This window comes from Plutella xylostella, chromosome 25, assembly GCF_932276165.1.
Source record: "Plutella xylostella chromosome 25, ilPluXylo3.1, whole genome shotgun sequence".
Classification (NCBI taxonomy): Eukaryota; Metazoa; Arthropoda; class Insecta; order Lepidoptera; family Plutellidae; genus Plutella; species Plutella xylostella.
In genome coordinates this window covers 7,037,570-7,058,827 of record NC_064005.1, presented here as the reverse complement: position 1 = coordinate 7,058,827, position 21,258 = coordinate 7,037,570, and the positions used below count along the sequence as shown (strand labels likewise).

At 37.4% G+C, this 21,258-nt stretch overlaps 1 protein-coding gene across 1 annotated transcript; it reads left to right on the top strand.

Annotated features, from left to right (window-relative positions):
* The first annotated feature begins 15,005 nt into the window (after positions 1 to 15,005).
* Positions 15,006 to 17,787, top strand: LOC125490620. The gene is made up of 2 exons (XM_048630439.1): positions 15,006 to 16,018; positions 17,581 to 17,787. The coding sequence occupies exons 1-2, from the start codon at positions 15,202 to 15,204 to the stop codon at positions 17,592 to 17,594; spliced, it is 831 nt and encodes a 276-aa protein (XP_048486396.1). The 5' UTR covers positions 15,006 to 15,201; the 3' UTR covers positions 17,595 to 17,787.
* Positions 17,788 to 21,258: the final 3,471 nt, after the last annotated feature.

Below are 21,258 nucleotides of genomic sequence, written 5' to 3'. Positions count from 1 at the left end.
CCTCATAAAGGGGTAGGCAGTAGGTAGGTACTTAGGTAGGCAGAGGTAGGTTCACCCCCGGAAAGGGAACGAAAATGGGCTCGCGAGGGGGTTATGGAAATGACGCACAGCCATTTCCCCGTTTTTGTATTTGATTATCCTTTCAAGACAATATTTCGCGGGGTCCGGAAATTACGAAAGCAATTTATGCGACACGCTGTGGGCTGCTTTATTTAAATATAACTTTTTTTCTGCGTACGTTTTGGCCGCCCGCCTTTTATAATTGGGTGCTCTGTTGTCAGTGCGCGTTATGTATTGTGGTGCTTAAATTTCCGTATGTTGATTATGTTTTGTTTTGTTTTGTTATAAAATATGAAATGGAAATATGCTTTTTAATGGGCGTACGGAATAAGGAACGCGAGAAATAATGGTCTGATGTAAATAACAATGCAGAAGAAGAACATTTAAGTAAGTACCTATATATTTTTTTAATTCCAATGAAACAAAGAAAATAGGTTTATGTTAACACTCAGATACAACACAACGCATGAAATACACACATAATTATGTATAAGATCTGGAATATTGAAATGACTTAGAAAACAGCACATAAAACAGCCTTAATTATTCTTCAATGGTGATATCGGCCATAGGAAGTTAGGAGTTGGGACTGTTGGGACTTTAAAATTACTCATTTATTATTCAGCATTTGATCGACGCATAGACGCGATGCCAAAATTATACCTAACCTACCTATCAAAAAATCCAATTACGTATTCTATCTAATCCTGACATTTCAGTCACTCACACATAATGAACCGCCACCCATTTTGATGCCCCAAATTGGTAATCAACGCAAAAAAGCCGTTCTTTTATGTACTTAGGACCGACGCACGCAGCCCCGCCTACCCTGTCGGGATCGGAAGTGATCTTATGAAAACAGAACACCTTGTTCCTAATTCGTTTTAACCGGATGTGCCTAAACAAACAGGCATGTTATTGGCTCGCGTGTTTGTCTTTGCTGTTAATTAATTTTATCGTTTCCTCTAATCCTGGGGAAGTTTGGCGGTTGTTTGTGCTGACTGTACGGATGAGTGTGTAATGCTGGTAGGTTGGCTATGTAATATAAAACCTTGGATTGTGGTGTGAAAAGTTTAATTGGTGGCTAGAAGTACTTATTATTCTTACCCTTGCGCCTTGTAGAGTTCGATTCTTTGAAAACACTATTTTAGAACTACCTAAATATAGGTACTTACATGAAAGATTTCATTTTCATTTTTTTTCATTTCATTTTCTTTAACTTGATATTATTATGCGATTATATAGGTACCTTCAATCATATTATTTAAGTGTGAATATACGAGTGTCTAAGTAGGTACTTAATCAGACTTTGAAAAGGGTTAATACCTGTGCTTATTATATGACGTTTGTCAGTAACAGTAAACAAAATTATTTTATTTGTAAGTATATTAGATAATAATAATATATATTTTTTAATTACCAGCTTTGACTACATTCAAATCACTATTCTTCTTAGATCCTTCCTCCACAACAAAAACGCAAATCTGCGAAAAAGGAAACAAATTCAAAAAAAGAACAACCTCATTTGTTTTGAAAAGTTCCGAAACAGTTGACGAGCGACGCATCCAGGAATCGATCCAATAGTTGCTGCCTGGTTTCCCGCCAGCGTGGGATAGGCCTACAGACATATCTAGGTACGTACGTAGAGCCTACACATTTAGGCGGCGTCCTTTCAGAGCAATTTGTCACAAAAAGTTGGCAACTTCGCCCCGGGGTCACGCCGCCGCGTCATTTATTACCTCCCCCCCTTTACCCCGCTGCCCCCCTCAAGGGCCAATTTTGCCTTCACTGGAGGCGAGGAAACTATGGGGCACCTTTGTTTGTGGTGCAATGGTAGGGGGACGGGGTTTTAAGCAAAAAATTTTTTTTTTGAGGAAAATAAAGCTGTCGAAAACCGCATTGAATTTTTTATTATTTTTTTATGTAATGTTATGAAGAGATCAAACGTGACGTTGTACCTACAGGTAGTGTACATTTATGTAGGTACCAATCGTAAGCCACGTCATTTATTCATACTAGATACTTTTGAGGCTAAGCGAAGCTCGCAATGAAAAATCTTATCTAGGTAGGTACGAGGTAAACTCTTCAACGACTCGCAATATTGAATTTTCACAGTTATATACAATAATTATTTCCGGATTACAAAAACCTTTTGACATCCTGTATTTATAGAATATGAACAAAGGGTTAATTAAGACTTAAACATTCAACATACTAAGAAATTAACGCTAAGCCAAATGGGCAATAAAAACTGAAAAAAACCAAGGCTTTTAATTCCCTTTCCCCCTTTCTCTCTATCCGCAAATCACCTGAAAGTTTCAGCAAAAAGTCGCGCTCATTTACATAATGACTTTATATTATAGTCGAGCGTCGCGGACGGAATTGTAATCTGCCGCCATTTTGCGTCCTAAAAGCACAGCCTCAGTCACATTATGTAAAATATAAAGCAAAATACAACGGTTGTCTGGGAGAGATCGCTTTTATCGATAACAGACATTTGTGCATCTATTTAAGTTTTATTTTATGGTATGTACAAATAAAGATAATAATAATTATAAAGCATTGAGGATGAGGATGTCAGGTTGTATAAGTAGATAAGTACCTATTTGTATTAAGTAAGAATATTTCAGTGACTCAATAAATACAGAAAAAAGTAAACATTTGCACTACCAATGACTTTCTCTATATCACCAAAAGTTAACTGGTAGAAAATGTTCGTATTTTTTATATACTATGTGCCTTGAAGAATGTTATAACAACAAAGGCAAGTAGCTACTTACATAATTTGAAAGTAAGTTTTGTTCTGCCAACTTCCTTTTCATAACAATCAACTGTAATTCTGCCGAATGTTTGATTGCTAAATATGTCGGTGGTGGTAAGGTAACTGGCCCTAGCATCGTCACTGTTTGAATGTGTGCTGTAATCCCGCGTCCTAAAAGCGTATGCACATAAAATAATGACATTGTTTTCTTTTATGTTTGTTATAAATTAGTCGGCTATAGCGCGGATATAGGCCGCTGTTGTTTTTGAATTTGGTTTAAACTCGTTTGTTTTTGGAGCCGGTGTATTGCCAAAGAATGGGTTTAATTAGGGTGTGCAGTAATTATTTTTGAAATTATAAATTTACAGAAAATTTTAAATAAAATCATATACTTGTTATCATTTTGATTATTGTCTAATTCAATAAACAAATAATAATAAATAAGATAACTAAACTTAGTAAGTTCTTATTGTATACACGTTGTTGCAAAAAGGGTATAATTATGTAGATGTAGGTTTTAGGCCAAAACCTACGTGTGCAGCATGTACTGAGACCAAAACTGAAATCAAAATGTAAAAATACGCGAAAGATATACATATTTAATTTTCCATAGAAACTTTGTTGATCATGTAACTTTTTATTATGGAGAAATTTTTTTCGCGAACATATATAACATGCTGCACATGTATGTTTCGGCTTAGTATACTTACCCTTTTTGCACATGTATGTTTTACCTTAGTATACAACACCAATACATAAGGTTTGTTAATAGTGTGAAGATCTCTGAACCACCATTACCACCGGGATGTCATAGGACAGAAATCGAATCAAAGTACCTATGTAGGTTTAATAAGTTTCTAAGATAGGTAGTTCATTAATATTCTTTATAAAACATTATTAAAACAGTACATCGTACATTTACTCGTATTTGGCTTAGATCTAACGCCAATTCTACCTCAGTCACAGTCGTCGGCAATAAAACCCTTTGATATCTAACCGTGTTTGTTATAAAATATGCCTATTGCCTACCCTGTAGCCTGTAATAAAGGCGAAATTTCAAATGATAAATCACGGTTAATCCAAGGTCTAAATCAAGAGGGTGAGATGGCAAAATATATAATAAATCAGGTAGTCCCGTTACCTCCCGGTCTACCCTACTTCACTTGCCCTTTCGCTTGGGAAGGTATGTAGCTGTCGTATGAAAGTTTCAGCTAAACAAGGGTAAATGTAGGTATTGTCGGCGGCCAGAAGGGGGCTGAGATTAAAATATTATTTATGAATTCTGCCGAAAACTCCCCCACACGGTCGCGAGGTTGTGTAGAGAAAAATTAAGGACATATTTTAGGGAGAGACCTGAGAATTATACATTTGTAGATACTTTGTCCTTCATAAATCGACTGTAATGATGTATCTAACAAAGTAAGTAGGTAAGTATATACATATTTTCATTTTCATAAATTATATAAGTAATCAAATTCAAATTCAAAAATTCAAATTCAAATGGTTTAATCGACGTAAAATTTTACAATTATTTGTCGATAGTCATCTACCACCATTTCACAAAGGCCCCGTCATTGAGAAGGAAAGAAATGGCGAAAGAAACTCCTCGAGTTATAGCTACAGACCTACAGATTATGTGCGACCCATCGAGTTTAAAAAAAAAATGAGCTAGCTCTACCACTTGACTGCTGGGTAAAGATTTCCCTGGGTCTTTCATTACTATTTCAAATGTACTGGTACATATTTTCATCCTAATTATGTCAAAACAAAAAATATAATATATGACCCGTAGCACATATATAATATTCATCTATACATACGTATATTCCATATAACAATTACGAAACCTTTCTGCGAAACGTGTAGGCCCTATATATCCCAAGGCCCCGGGGGCTGAGTGTAAATGGGAAATTCATAAAAAACACCCCGTTTTCCTTGCAAAGGGCCCAATAATTTAGGAGTACAAAAGCGGACACCCTTTTCAAAGGGCTCTTGGGATGAGCAGGGTAAGTAATTGAATTTTTGCCTTGGGCCGCAAGGGCGGGCTCGGTTAATTTGCCGGTCCGGAAGGGTTGCAGGTTCGAGGCCGGCCGGGACCTGTGTTGTGGTCGCACAACCCACTGCCTCTTCAGCGGGGTGGAAGACACACCCAGATTTCAGAGTCAAAAGTTAGATATTTGCTGGAATCATTTGTGTGTGCTGAAGTATTCTTGATTTCCTGTGTAAAATAATAATAAAAAGCCATATTTTTCATCTGTCTCAGCATGAACTTGTAAACCTACCTCTAATATTATGTACTTCTCAATAGCTATTGATGTAGTTGTAATTTATTATCACATTTATGAAGTTATACAAGTGGAGCACACATCATCATCATCAAACAACTATGGTATCTTGCTGGAAATAGGCCTCTTTTGAGAAGCGCCCCAACACTCTCCTCGGCTTTGCTAATTCATACAAACCAGGGAGACCTCTCTGTACATAACTATGAATATTAATATTACCTATGAGCATTAGTAATTACACTTTACTATATACTATTTCGTAATCAGTATAACATTGTATAAATTAACGAATTTAAAAGCGTAAAGCCTTGGCCCATCCCTTTTCAATGTAAAATTTGATATTTTTTGCAGCCACATACAGAGTGCGGTAGAGGCAACGTTAACGCTTTTATTGTTTCAAAATAATAAAAAAGGGGAATTACCTACACACCCTACACACCGTTATTTTATGTTTTAATTTTAACTTTTAATGATGCGGAATTAATGAAAGGGTTCTCCTCATGACAGCTACGTTAACGTATTATACAGGGTGTTGCAAAATTGGTATACTAAGCCGAAACCTACATGTGCAGCAGGGTATATCTAAGCCCGAAACTGAAATCAGAATTTGGAAATTCGCGAAAAAATATAATTATTTTCTATAGTAAACAGTCACGTGACCAACAAAGTTTCTATGGAAAATGTATTTTTTTTTTCGCGAATTTTTAAATTCTGATTTTAGTTTCGGGGTTAGATATACCATGCTGCACATGTAGGTTTCGGCTTAGTATACCCTTTTTGCAACACCCTGTATACTTTATGGTTATGAAAAGTACCTATAACTTTTTGCGCGGTTTCGTTTATGTGTGCATATATAACTTTAAATTATTATAGACGAGTCTAAATAAATGTACTAATTAAATACTTACTACCAATATAATTATACCTATGTATATTTTTTAACACTAGCGATCGAGGCAGTGGTTTATGTTCACTGCATTAAGAGCCAACGCAACGGTTCCAAGTTTGATTTACACATAGTATTCTACAATGTATTTCTTCAATTAATCACCTATCTACGTAGTTGGTAAATACGGGTTCCAAAAATGTTTTGATATTGCCTTTTTCAACACATTTTATAATTCTTTCGGCATCCAGGTAAAAAAAACTAATGGCATTTGGTTAGTTTCCAACGTGTTTTTGTTGCCGTATAACCTCAATTATTTACACATTCTTCATTAGCATATAGATTAGTATTCGGCACAAGCGTTTAACAGGGTATGTTCCTACATCTATGCACAATTTCAAACACAGAGTATGTTTGCGTTGAATTACTTTTTAGAAGAAAAAAAAAACGTTTTAATTTTCAATTAAGGAAACTGTAGTAGTTTTTTAGCACCATAAGTATAAGTAATTACATACCTACCTACTATATAGTTGATTAGATAGATAGGTAAAAATATCCACAACAATAGATACTAAACTTGTAAAAAAACGAAACCAAATAACGATAACTAGATAACTATAGTAAAAAACACATAATGATATTTACCTAAAGAACGTCGCGAGCCCCTCCTAGCACGCGGGCACATAGCGCCCCGGGGGTCACTCCACATGACCAAAAACTAACCCCCGAATGCATAGAGCATTCTGACACTTTACAATAGGTTTAAATTTGACGTCGTGTTTTACGAATTACAACTTTTTCAATGACGTAAAGAGTCGAAACTCGTGTGTTCCAAAGTCAAACTCTAACCTTGTTGTAAATCCTAACTAATATTATAAATGCGAAAGTAACTGTGTCTGTCTGTTACTCTTTCACGCCAAAACTACTGAACGGATTTGAATGAAATTTGGTATACATATGGTCTAGACCCTGGGAAAGAACATAGGCTACTTTTTATCCCGGAATTCCCACGGGAAAACTTTTTAAGGCGAAGCGAAGCGCGCGGGAACAGCTAGTTTACAATATGTTCTATGAATTTGAGGTTAAGTTTCGGAGCACTTAGGGTTTCTGATTTCTCGACCTGTTTTCGTTCTCGAGCTTCGAGAATTCTCGAGCCCAAATTCTCGAGTCTTCTCGAGTCTCGAGCCTTTCTAAGAAAACCTTAATTTAAAAAAAAAACACTAAATCTTATTTTTTTTACTTAGTAAACTTAATCACAAAGAAAATACTTTACTATTAGGTACTCATAATTAGCTGTCTAGCTAGCTACTAATTACTAGTACAAGGTGGGCCAAAAGTAATCACCCTATTGGAAGTTGCTCTCATTTGTGCAAATGGCCGCCAATTTCAAATCAGTTTTGATATTGGTGGTCTAGCTAGACAATGCAGAATACAAGTTCAGAAGCCGTGGAGTGATATACTCCCCAAGAACGCGTGCTCCCCAAGAATTTGTGTTTATTCAGTTTTCGGGTCACCTTTTTTTCGTTTTATCTATCATTTTTCCCTGCAATATCGCCCGATTTAACCGTTTCAGACAGTTTTTCTGCGGTTTTTTGAAGTCCGTGTTTATGTGAATAAACCCGTGTCTCTGGAAACCCTTAAGGACAACATTCGACACGAGTGCGAGAATCTCTCGCCCGAAGTTTTCGCTGAAGTGATGAGAAATGCCATAAAACGAGGCGCCGATTTGGCCGATATCATCTTCTCGACTTTACCATTAAAATTATAAAGGTCAAATAAACATAATAAAAAAACAGAATCGAAGTTTTACATTTAGAAAAAAATGAGAGCCAAACAACATCTTCTGATGACTTCTTTTGGTCCACCTAAACTTAGAAACAGTACGTTACTATTACTACGTTTTCTTTTAATCATTCATTGGTATTATCAGTACAGCACTAGCTTAAATGGAGATGAAACATATTATAAATCATAATACACGCGCATGGTATGCGTGTGTGTTGTTAAGCGGCGCAAGAAATTCGAATTGAGTATTCTTAATTTTTATCTCAAGGCTCGAGAAATTTTCGAGTCTTCAGATTTTTTTCTCGTCTCGAACTAAGCCGAATTTCTCGAATCTTCTCGAGCTCGAGAATTCTCGAGCAGAAACCCTAGGAGCACTGCTGCGCGAGCTACGACTCACTCTCGTTGTTTAGAATAAAAACGAGTATTATGTAACTAACTAATAATTATGGATTGTAACAATAGTTTGTTAACTTAACTTATAAAGTTGAATAAAAACCTACCATAAGTGATAGCTAATTACTAATATACTTACCTACTTTGTTTATAGAATGCAAGCAATATATAAATATTTTACTAATAAGTAGCTCTTAAACCCTTAATGAATTTCTGCTGCTTGTATTGGGACTATTGCCAAAGTTACTTTCTCATTCAATAAATGCAAGACAATGATTGCAAGACAGCTCTCGTCCATTTGTTTTCCGTCAGTGTAGAGTGACCCCAGTACCTAGCGACACTGCGAGGGGCGAGCTCGGGCGCGCAGTCTGCAGCGGCTCCGCTAATAACTAGTTACGAAAACTGCTTTTTACATAAACAGCTTCTACAGGGTGCTGTTTAGCCGTTCGGTTGTTTGGTAAGCGGGTGTTGGTTTTTTTTGGTTTTAGTTTTAAAGAGTATGCTAACGATATCGATTTGGTTTATTCTGTGTAAAATTAAAAAGGATTGTTTTCTTTTCAGAATCGAAAAAAGTAGTGCATTTTTTAAATTCAACTCCTCTTTGGAATTTCACGACATTTGGTAACTAAAACCTAAAACTATTATAATTTAAACTGAATATGATTATGTACCTAATAGGAAGGTACATAATCATATTCAGTTTAAATAAACGGATTTCCCATATAAATATGACTTTTAAACCCCAAACCTTATTAATAGAGTCCATAATAATGTCCTTTTTATGCTTAATAAAGCTAGTAATAATAAGTAAAATGCATAATATCTATTGCAAAAAGGTACCGTCAGACCCTGTGCAACGCGACCCTGCAAGAACTCGTTACAGTCGCATGCGAAATAAAAGGAAAAAAAAAGATTCGCAGAACCGGCTGCCGTGTTTGTTACTGGCCAGGTAGATGCGTTCTTATTTTGAAATTAGGTGGGGATGTCGTCACAGCACGTTATGTAGCCGCATCGATTAGTAGCTATTCGGAATTTAGTGTGACATCACTTTAGTTTTTTAGGCACCCTGTACTGATGACTGTACTGAGTGTATTTTTTTTGTTATAAAAACGTGATGTACTACGCTTTATTACGGTTCCTATATGTAGTTATATTTTGGAAACATGCAATAAATGTGTATACTCGTAGATAATTATGGGGTCGACTGCACAGTGTATTGTGGATATCTGATAATTGTGAGTGTGTATCTAATTATTTTCATCTGTGAAACTTTTCATAAAACAAAGTGACGCGCCGTAAACAAAAAGAAAGCTGGGATTCCCTTCGTGTCTACGAAACATCTTTTTTCGAAAATGTATAGTTCGATGGGTGGTTGCTGTGAAGGATTTTCAATCTCAAATTCGTATCTGAATACCCTGAACACCGAACATCTTACTACGGCTCTTTGTTTCTCAACGTTTATTTGTCCGATGTAATGTTAATTCGAAAAAATGTAGATTCACCTTACGATAGTATCAACGTGGTAGTAGGTACAGTGAAACTATAAAGTCCTGAAATTAATGTTTGAGGAACTAAAATTTTCAGGAGCCTGGCACCATTAGAAAAGAAACATAAAAGTCATAACAATTGTTTATGGCAGTTGGCGGTTGACTGTTTTTTCAATTTTCTTATTAATTATTAGGATAATCTAGATAAAAACAACTATTTACGCTTGTTTGTAATTAGGAAGAAGAAGAAAAATATTCGTAGTCAAGCTAGGGAAGTTATTTATCGAGTTTTTATACAATGTTTAGCGGAACATCAAGCTGGACACATTTTGTCGAATTTGGAGGATGTTTACGCTCGTACAGCGTCTATGACCGGTATGTAACATTGTACAAATTGTAATAACTCATTTTTTACTAGTACCAACGCTTCATTTATCGATAAACCTAGGTTTAGAGCCCAAGTCGAACATTGTTTAAATACCACTGATTGTAGGTTTCATCTGGTTTCAGTTGAGTCAAACCTTAACATTTTGATACTTGAAGATATATTTTTTGTTTACTTACTAAATTCACATTGTGTGAATTTGGGGGGCATTGTGTAACTCAAAAAGATTTTTTGTTTTATTTTATAGTTGTATCGGACCAGCGTGCCAAAGAGGGCAAAATATGGAATATTTATAACTCCTGGAAGAAACAGAACTGGCCGTCCAAAAAGAGAAATTGATGTCTTTCTTTACTATGTGTGCCCTTCGTCAACAGATCCAGTTTTTTATACAGTTGTAATAATGTTATCTAAATAAATATTTATTGGTTTCACTATTAGCCTTCATATTAACACCTTCTAGCTTGTACCTATAAGCTTTTTTGTGGATGGTAAGTTGTTTTTAAATAAGTACATAAATAGGTAGGAAGTTCACAGGCAAAATTTCAAGTATCAAAGTCAGTTATGTTTCGCTATATAGGGTTGCTACGTGAAAGTTAGCAGTGCCCTCATTTAATTTCAGGACTTTATAGTTTCACTGTACAACTTAAACTATTTATATCAAATCGATACCCCTTTATTGTGACATTTCAGATTTCTATTGCCATGTTAGGGTGGGTTGCACCATTTAACTTTAACTATTACAAACGTCAAATCTCTTGAAGATTGATCAAGTCTCTCTCGTCAAGGAATTTGACGTTTGCAATAGTTAAAGTTAAATGGTGCAACCCACCCTAAGTGAATCATATACTATCTAGGTAAGTATCTACCGAATGCGGAAATCCTTCCATAGACGGATGCCGTCGACGACCGCAACAAAGTCGTAAAAATTTCATTTATTTGTTTGTTTATTTGCATCCCGCGGGGCGGACGCACGCCATATGGCCGATGTCACGCAAAATAACGACGAAATCATGCCTTGTACAGTTGTTGATGAAAAGAACTTCGTTATTTTTCATCGTTTTTACTTTTCCAACTCGTGTCCTGGAGGCGGATTCCGCTAATTCAAAATCCACTCTCATTAAATTAAATAAAACAATAATATAATATAATTTTTTGACAAAATGAAACACTGACAAAAATAAAACAGAAAGTGATAACGACTACCTCTAATGTATCATTGTTTGATTTGACAGTCATAAAAGTATCACAATTTACCTGTAAAACTCTACATTTTAACGTACTTCTGAATAATATACATGAAGGCCGTGAAGATAAAAACTTAGATTTTTTTAAAGTTATTTGCTCATTTGTTGTCTGGTCACTTGTCACTTTCCCACCAAAGTTCACTGGTAGATCATTCTATTTAAGTACGTTAAGTTCACCCATGTAGGGTAACGTAACGTACCTTGGGACGCTTGTACCTCGGGACATTGATTGTATTTTAAAAACCGGCTAAATAAACACATTAAAATTCTACCCTAGGTATAGTATTTTACTCGCTTGGCAAAACTAGTGAGTCTCGTGATCATACCAGCATCGAGTGTGTGTTGAAGACAATATGAAGTTTTTTGGAGTCAAAAGTAGCTTTTATATAGTTTTTTGTGTTGCTTTATCTCATTGAGGCATGCTCAAAATAAAAACATGGGTGTCACGTATAACTTTTCAGTTATTTAATTTTATGACATGGCAATTATCTGAAAGATTCCTATTAATTAAAAATAAAGATATTTAAATTTTGGTTAGAATTGCTTTTTTGTACCTTGGGACACGATTAAATTTGTACCTTGTGACACTGTTTCCTATGGCTTTGTACTATGGAAAATGCAAACATCTAAATAACGCCTTATATCTCTGTTCTTATTAGTGCCAGAGTGAAACTAGACAGAAGAGAGATGCAGTAAATCAATAAGAACAGAGATATAAGGCGTTATTTAGAAGTTTGCATTTTCCATAGTACAAAGCTATAGGAAACAGTGTCCCAAGGTACAAACGTGTAACGTACCTTGGGTCAAAACAAGCCTTTTTTCTTTTATCTTAATTTAATAAAATCTGGCCACACTAAAGCTTTAGCACAAATACTAGTGATAATAGATTATATATCCTACCGAATAAAGAAAATTTCACATTAATATCTTAGTTGTACGCTGCGATAGCTTCATTCAAAGTTGGGGTAGTCGAAAATGTCCCTAGGTACGTTACGTTACCCCTAATGCTAATTTACTAATACGAAATTAAAGGCTGTATTAGGTGGAAAGTCTATTATTTTAACTCAGATACTAAATTAACAAGTGCAATGATGAAGTTGTGACAATATAAATACCAGATTTTATTCAACTTGATATTTGCACTTGCTATTTTATTATTTAATACTTTATTGCACAAATATGAGATATAAGTGTACAAAAGGTGGACTTAATTCTAAAAGCATTTTCTACCAGCCAACCTACAGGAGGTACAAGTAAAAAAGTGGAAAGGTGCAAAAAGATAAGTAAATGAAAGCAGGAAAAACTAAATCCGAGTTAAAATAATTCCCATTCTTCTTCTTATAGTGCCTCTCCATCATTGAAGGTTGGCAGTCAGCTCTTTGCAGCGCTCTCTATTCCTGGCTGTTTTAAATAATTCTTCCACGGTTTTTACACCGGTCCACTCTTTGATGTTGCACAGCCACGTCAATTTCCTCCTTCCTGCTGAAGTCTATTTAGTAGAATGGGAGCCCTCTGTTTGCGCGGCTGCAGTAATTCTGGAATTATTTATAAAGAATTGACGTACTTCGTCTAGGCTTTTGTTTGCGTGATGCTTTGAATTCTTTCCGTTTTCAAAAAGCTCTTTGTGTTCTTGGTAATTGCAAAAACTACAATTTACTTTTCATCATAAACTGGAAAAAACCAAACGCAAACCAACAATAAGGAATTAAACATTCGTGCCGAATATCATTAGGTATAATGTTTTATTAAAAGGGAAGATATGTCAGTGAATGTAGGTACCTATAATTATTAAAAAAACTTGTTTTTTGTTTCAGCAATTTAGCATATAATATCCCTTTTTTTAATAAGTATATTTTGCTTCTTATATGAGTGTCGTTAAAAAACACTAGAGTTAAGTAAAGTCAAAGACAAATGATTTTATTCATCGTCTAAATATAAAATTTTCTCATAACCGTAATTTTTTACAAACTGTATACTATTGTTCGTAAAAGGGCTTTTTGTCTTTGGAGAAGAACGGAAGTAGGTATTTACAGAATGTATATACCTACTACATGTTGTGCCCAAATTTTAGCACGACTGAAAGTTGCAATCTGTGTACCTACTTAAGTACTTTACTAATATGTTTTTTGTTTCATTTGAGTTCAAGTAGTTTTAACCATTGTTAATAACTTGAATTCTGTTTTTACGTGATTTTGAATCAGACTACTTATCTAATTTTTACTTACAAATGGCCTAAGTGGTAGGCGGTGGTAACTATTCCTGTCGTTATTTAGTAATACGATTTTCATGTTTTAGCCTAAAAGTTCTAACTGTTCTTCCTAGAAGTTTACTAAATAAATTACTATAATTTGATCCAAATTTTACTGCCAAACACCGAAACAATACCTGAAAAAACATGTTATTACTTACCTATGAAACAAAAGTTTTTCCCATTATGAAAACTATCAAAGGACGGCTGGTCAGATTTGTGAATACCTCCGTTATTTTTAAATATTGTACTATAATTACATTTATTTAAAATAAGCTTTACGTCTTCGAATTAAGTGGCCAATGTACATACATATTACATACCTACAGGTTTCACCGACGCTGAGTTGCAAAAAGGAGCTATAAGCTAATGTCGACCTTAAATGAATTGCTGTCTTGCTTCAACACCATAAGAGCAGAAACAAACATATATAGATTTAATGCCGACATTAGCTTAAAATTATTTTCTGCAACTCAGCGTGAAAAAATGAAACAAAGTGTTCCAAACCGTTTCCATTTCATGCCAATACTGACGAGAAGTCGAAAAAATATGAAGAGTAGATCACGCGGACGCACCGAGCGAAGGAAAAAGAGGAGTGTCTGTCCGCACGCGGCCAATATTTGCCGACTATCGGCGATCGTGGGAACCCACGCTCCACTGGGGTTCCGTAGTGGATGGTCACACCTAGTGACGCGAACACGAACAGGGTTGCGAGACTTGTGAGCAATCAAACGCATCTGATGGGAAAGGTCGAGCAATATTTGTGAGTATTACATACGGCACATTGATATATATATAATTAGACACTGAACCACTTCCAAAGGAGCCATGTTGAAACAGGTTATTTTTCAGTTATTTAAATAATAAATTTATAATGTAGAGAGAGTTCTGTAACATATATTATATATTTTGTATTTTATTTAACTTAGGTCTCGCTCCAATATCATAAATAAAAACACCTGCAGAACCCTCAACAAACATAATATTACCTGAACAGAAGTTCCCGCGATTTTATTATTTGCGTCGAGCAGCACCCGCGTCGATGGACGTCGATCAGCGGAATGTGGGTTAACTTCTTTTTGTCTCTCGCCGGGTTACAGCTCTAAACATTCGGGTTAAAAAATGTGCAATATTTTTCCGCGGGAAACCACAAAAGTGGTTACTGACTGGGCTGCGTGTGTTTGCAGTTTTTGGTTTGAAGCTTTTCATTTTCTTCATTGCATTCCGCTGTTGCACTTTCGGTTTCGCTTTCACGTGTGAGCCTTGTGGCGTCTAGCAATATGTACGGTCAGGTGCAGAAAAACCTGACCCCCCTCTCATAGTAATAATGCTTCTGAGGGGGGTCAGGTTTATCTGCCCCTTACTGTACCAGAGGTATTAAATTACATTTTGCGCCCTACAGAACATTTTGCCTAAAGAAAATGTCTTCTGCGCGCTGGCCGCAATTCAAACAAATTATGACAGGTATATGTGTGGTGTTTGGCCTTTTTGATAAAAGATTGTTTATAGTTTGTTTATATTTCTAGTTAGTCTATTACCGAATAGAGGAATGGTGAACAGCAAACTCGTATATTATTTCCCTAAATATCACATTGGCGACGAATAAGACCCCACGCGAAGTGTAAATAGTAAATTAATACACATAGCAAGAGCGGAAGGTATACATTATGAGTTCTAGCACATGTATATTCGGTGGTAACCTCAATTTCGACCACGCCTGTCATGAATGGCAAATTTTCAAAGACCGGTTTGTACAGTTCTGCATAGCAAACGACATTACCGAAGAAAACGATGCAGCAGGCCTTAAAAGGAGAGCCTTGCTGCTGACGGCGCTGGTTGATGACACATACCGGGTCGTAAAAGACTTGGCCTTCCCGACCTTACTAGACAATGTGGAGTACAAGGCGCTTGTAGCATTGCTAGACCGGCACCTGGAGCCAAAGAGGTGCAGCTTCGCAGAAAGGAGCGCTTTCTACAAGGCGGAGCAGCGGGCAGGAGAGGGACTGGCCGAGTGGGCGGCTCGAGTGCGGAGGGCGGCGCAGTACTGCGGGTTCGGAACGGAGCTCGACACGGCGCTGCGCGACCGATTCGTCCTCGGACTGGAGGACGCGAAGGAGAAGGAGCGACTGTTCGCGGAGAGCGTGGACACGCTCACTATGAACAAGGCACTGGAGCTGGCGCAGGGCGTGCGGTGCGCGCGGCAGGCGCTGCGCGGTGCGCGAGGCGCCGGGGAGCCGCCGCAGCTGTTCGAGATGCGAGCGGGCAGCGGCGCGGGCCGCGCCACGCCGGCGGCCGCGCCGTCACCCGCCGCGCAGACACGAGCAGGCAGGTGTAAGGTGTGCGGCTACCGGAACCACACGACGGACCAGTGTAGATTTAGTGACTTGACTTGTCAGAATTGCAATAAGAAGGGCCATCTCAGAAGAATGTGCAAGTCCAGGGGAAACAATTTCCTGCAGCCGGAGGACAGCGACATTGAAGACGGTAAATATTGCGAATTGTTTCACATCAAAACATATAATGGTGAGCCTATGCGACAGATCGTAGCGATAGCGGGTGAACAGATTTCGTGCGAAGTAGATAGTGGAAGCGCTGTTTCTGTGTTACCTAAAGGGATGTATGATAAGCATTTCCAACATAAACATAAATTGAAGCCGTGTCATATGATACTGAATTGTTACAACGGCACCAAAATAACACCGATCGGCTGTTTACATCTGCCAATATCATTTGACAACGCTGTCAAAACGATTGTCATGTACGTCATTGACACAGATGAAAGACAACCAGTGTTACTAGGGCGGGACTTTATTGGCGCCTTTAATTTGAAGTTATGTTCTGAGAACTGCCTTAACATTCAAAGGGGTGGCTATGAAACGTACTTGAAAGAGAAATATGAAAAATTGTTTAGGGACGAATTAGGTACGTTCAATAAGCATAAGATAGAGTATGTTAAAAGTGATGATAAGGTAGCCGATTTTCTTTCTCGAGCTATAAGTAGTTATACTGATGGAAACTCCGAATATGGTGAAAAGGGGTTATACATTAACTTTATGTCGGACTCATTGTTGAAACCAGTCACAATAGCCGACATAAAAGTGGAAACCAGCCGAGACCCAGTTTTGAGCAAGGTATTAAAATGTATAAAAGATGGATGGCCGGCCAAATGTAAGGATATTGATTTGAAGCCATACTACATGTGTAGGCTACAGCTGTCTCAAGAGAATGATTGCGTTCTCAGGGGTCATAAATTGGTGATACCTAGGAAATTTCAAAAGCAACTATTGGATGAACTACATAATTCGCATTTTGGTGTGGTGAAAACGAAAACGGAGGCCAGAGCTCGCATGTGGTGGCCCGGCGTCGACCGGCACATCGAGGAGACAGTCGGCTCGTGCTCCGCGTGCGCCGCGCTGAGGCCCGCGCCGCCGCGCGCGCCGCTCGCTGTCTGGACATACCCGGAGCGGCCGTGGCAGCGCATGCACATTGACATGTTTTCACTGCACGACAAGCAGTTTCTAGTTGCTATAGATGCTCACACAAAATGGGTAGAATGTTTTTTGATGAGTAGAACCGACACCAAGAGTATAATAGAGAAATTAGAGGAGATTTTCAGTAGGTTTGGTTTGGTTGAGACGTTAGTAAGTGATAACGGGTCGAATTTTGTTTCTGCTGAGTTTGAACAATTCTGTGAATTGAGTGGTATCCATCACATCACTAGCGCGCCATATCACCCGGCATCAAATGGTCAGGCAGAAAATAGTGTCAAGACAGTAAAGAAGGCTCTGAAAATTTTACTGAATCCGACAGATAGTTTAACGTTGTGTCAGAAGGTAGTAAATAGATACCTATTTGATAATAGGAATTCAGTACATATGACTACAGGTTTCTCCCCCGCGCAGTTAATGTTTGGCCGTACATTGCGTAGTCGGTTCGATCTGTTGCGAGGCTCACCAGCACCGCCATCACCGCCGCGCGACGTCGCGGGCGCGACCGCTGCAATGTCACTGTCAGCTGAAGCTCAACGAAATGTTTCTACTCAACAGATGTCGCAGTGTAAGCAGTATGGTGGGCAGAGGAAGATTTTTTTTTCTATTGGTGATCGAGTTTTAGTTAAATGTTTTTTCAAAAATGGCAACAAAACCGAATGGAAACTGGGTACAGTCAAGGAAAGAATAGGTGCCATGATGTATATAGTGTATATATCTGATTTAAATACAGATGCCAGAAAGCATGTTGATCATCTTCTAAAATATAATGGTGTTTTAGACGATGATGATGATGATAATATACCGTACTATGACTGTTGTTCGGATGAAAGCCAGTTAGATACCAATGTTACTCCTGTCACTGCGATAGAGGGGGAGGAGGACGGAAGTGAGGCCGCGCCTCCGCCGCCAGCGCCGGTAGGTGGCGGTGGTCGCCCAGTGCGTAGCACTAGGAATCCTAACCCCCGATATAAAGTGTAATAAGAAGAATGTAATTTATGTTATTTATGATTATATTTTGTGTTTTAATTACTTATTGATTATATAAGTTTTAACATGTAAGGGTATATTGAGTTTTGTGTTTTTTATATTATTTTATAAATAGTAGGGGAGGTATGTGGTGTTTGGCCTTTTTGATAAAAGATTGTTTATAGTTTGTTTATATTTCTAGTTAGTCTATTACCGAATAGAGGAATGGTGAACAGCAAACTCGTATATTATTTCCCTAAATATCACAATATGAGATTGTAGGGCCAGCGCGAGGGTGCCATTTTCTTAAGCGGTAGGGCCTGTATTAACTTATATAGTAATATATAAGTCAATAGTGTTAAGAAAATCTGCAAGGGGGTGACTTTCCACTTTCTTGTTGTCACTTCTTGACACCTTATATCCGTTTGTAAGAAAAGAATTCAACGCGCTAAGACGAACTTCCATTTCTAGGTACTCATACCCATTATGCCAAAGATTAATAATTTAATATTTTATTCAATTAATTATTATTACTTTTAAAACAAAGATCAAACCTGCTTTAGAGTATCCGTGCGCTTCGGAGATACTGAGTCACAGATACAGATTATTTTTTTTTAAATAAATTTTACGTCTATTTACCTTTTTTGTCTTATCTTATCTATTAATTATTTATTACGTATCTCTTTTTGGAGTCATGGCAATAGTACCATGTGTATCCTTGAATCTCACGACTATCAGTAACTATAATATTGACTTATTGATCACAGATCAATCAGTACCAGTAGAGTCAGCTGCGTAAACCGTAACTGATCCAATATCGACACACAAACATACTTCATAAACGTTTCTTTTATGTTTACTCTGTTTGTTTATAATTTGTATAGGTTTCTTACAGGGGGGTTTGTCTCGTTTAAATACCTACTTAAAAAATAAAACCAGCATTAATGACTCTATAACATTTCCTGGTATTTTCTTAATGCTTTAGTAGCTTCGGCTCAGACTTAAAAGGCTAATTAAATCTTTCAACTCACAAACTCTATTTACGCTCAAAAAACTCAAGTAATTATACAAAAAAAAAAACGTAGGTTAGCTACACGCTTTTAGCAAAGCGGGCGCCATCTTGGATCCGCATTAGACGTCACAAAACGAGCTCGTGCAAAAAAAAACGCAGACCATTATACACATTATGCGGGAGACAGCGGTGATTACAGGCGGGGCTTCGCTTTGAAATTAACCTTATCGTGTTGTTTTAAGGTTTAGGTTGGGGTGAGGTGGCGAACGCGTGTTTGTTTTTGTTTTTTGCGTAGGGGTCGGCGGCGTATTTAGGGCCCCTCCCCCGCGTTTCTTACATGGGGTATATATTATTAATATCTCCGGGGTAGAGTGGAGAAAAATGGCATACTTTTCGGAGCATCGGGTAGTTTATTGCCGGCCGGGCCGCTGTGAATGGCGCGGCTTATATCAAATGACATGGGCTATATGTATAGTATACTTTCTGCGCGCTCGTCCCGGTCGGTGTATAAATTAGGGTTTTTCGTATTAAAATGTGCCACCTTTTTAACGTAGTCGTTTTTGTTCGGCGGAGATAAAGGATTTTGCGTCCGTACTGTATTGTTTTTATGGAGTGATAAATTGTAAAGGTTCCGTTGGGTACGTGAAGGGTGGTAGGTACTAGTAGGTAGGTACATACCTACCATTAAAAATTTATATATTTCCAGATGCTAGATGGTGTATTTTTGAAATCATTAGATAATGTTTGGCATTATACTGAGCAATTGACTAACATTACCTACTATTGCCAGCAACACTATCATACTCATTATTGTTTTTCCTGTAATTTTCTTTGATGAGTGTTTGTTGGTTCTTGTTTGGTTTTTGCTTTGTTATACTCATTATACTATACAATACACTTTATTTGCACCAGGAACAAAAAAATACAAAAAAATAAAACAGTACAAAAAGGTGGCCGTGGATTGCTTATAGCAATCTCTACCATTATTATATTCTTTCTTTCATTCTATTTTTAATAAATCAATATTTTGTGTTAGGCAGTAATCATATAACCACATCATACACTGTTACAGTTACCTAGGTGCATATCACCTGAATGTATTTAACTATGTGTACATAATACTTTTTCTCCCTATTATTTTCAATTGTAATCATATACATAACAGTCCTCTAGCGAACCTATCACAAAATAGAACAACGTAAATATATCCTAGACCCCATTTATAAAATAGTAAAGTACAATAAACCTTTTATTCATAAGATCGGCTAGACAAAGCTAGGGAGTGCCAAAATGCCACCCCAACTAGCAAAATATACCCCTCGTCACGTTTATTCAAATTGAGACTCTATGTCTAAGGGATAAGTGTGTTTTTCGTTTGTATGAAGTGGTTAGGGTAGTTGGTAAAAGCGGTAGGTGGTAGAAAACTATTTCTATGTAGGAAAGGGCTCGTAGGTAGACAATTAGTGACCCGGGATAAAGTATGCTCGGGGGAGAGCGGCGTGGTGGCGGCTTCGGAGATGCGCAATCAAAATGGCGGGACACAATACAGATGAAGAATATTAAGCTCATTGTTGAGTATGTATTTATTCATTTGACGACCGAATGGCGTAGTGGTTAGTGACCCTGACTACTGAGCCGATGGTCCCGGGTTCGATTCCCGGCTGGGGCAGATATTTGTTTAAACACAGATATTTGTTCTCGGGTCTTGGATGTGCCCGTAAAATGGCAATAGGCCCGCCCCCTATTACATTGGGACTAACATAACACTCCGGCGAAAAGTGGGTGCAGCAATGCACCTCTGCCTACCCCGCAAGGGAGTACATTAGTACAAGGCGTGAGTGCGTGTTTTTTTTATGTTTTTTTATTTGAAGACCAACAAATGATACACTTGTTACATACATCAAGGCTACATAAATAAAATACTTAATAAAGTGTTCACTTAATTATAGGTACTTACAGCTATCTTTATAATGAAGAAACATTTTACTAAGTTAAGTGATAACTACTAACTAATAATAATAACATCAGTAAACTTTAAGAACAAAAAATGAAATTAACAATTTAGGTAGGTATTAATGAACAAACAATTTAACAAACAATTTAAGCAACTTAGGGTCTGTTTCACAATGTCTGGTTAGTGCCTACCTGTCGGATAAAATACATGCTGTCACTCTCTGTTATTATTTTTTAGACAGTGACAGCATGTATTTTATCCGACAGGTAGCGACTAACCAGACATTGTGAAACAGACCCTA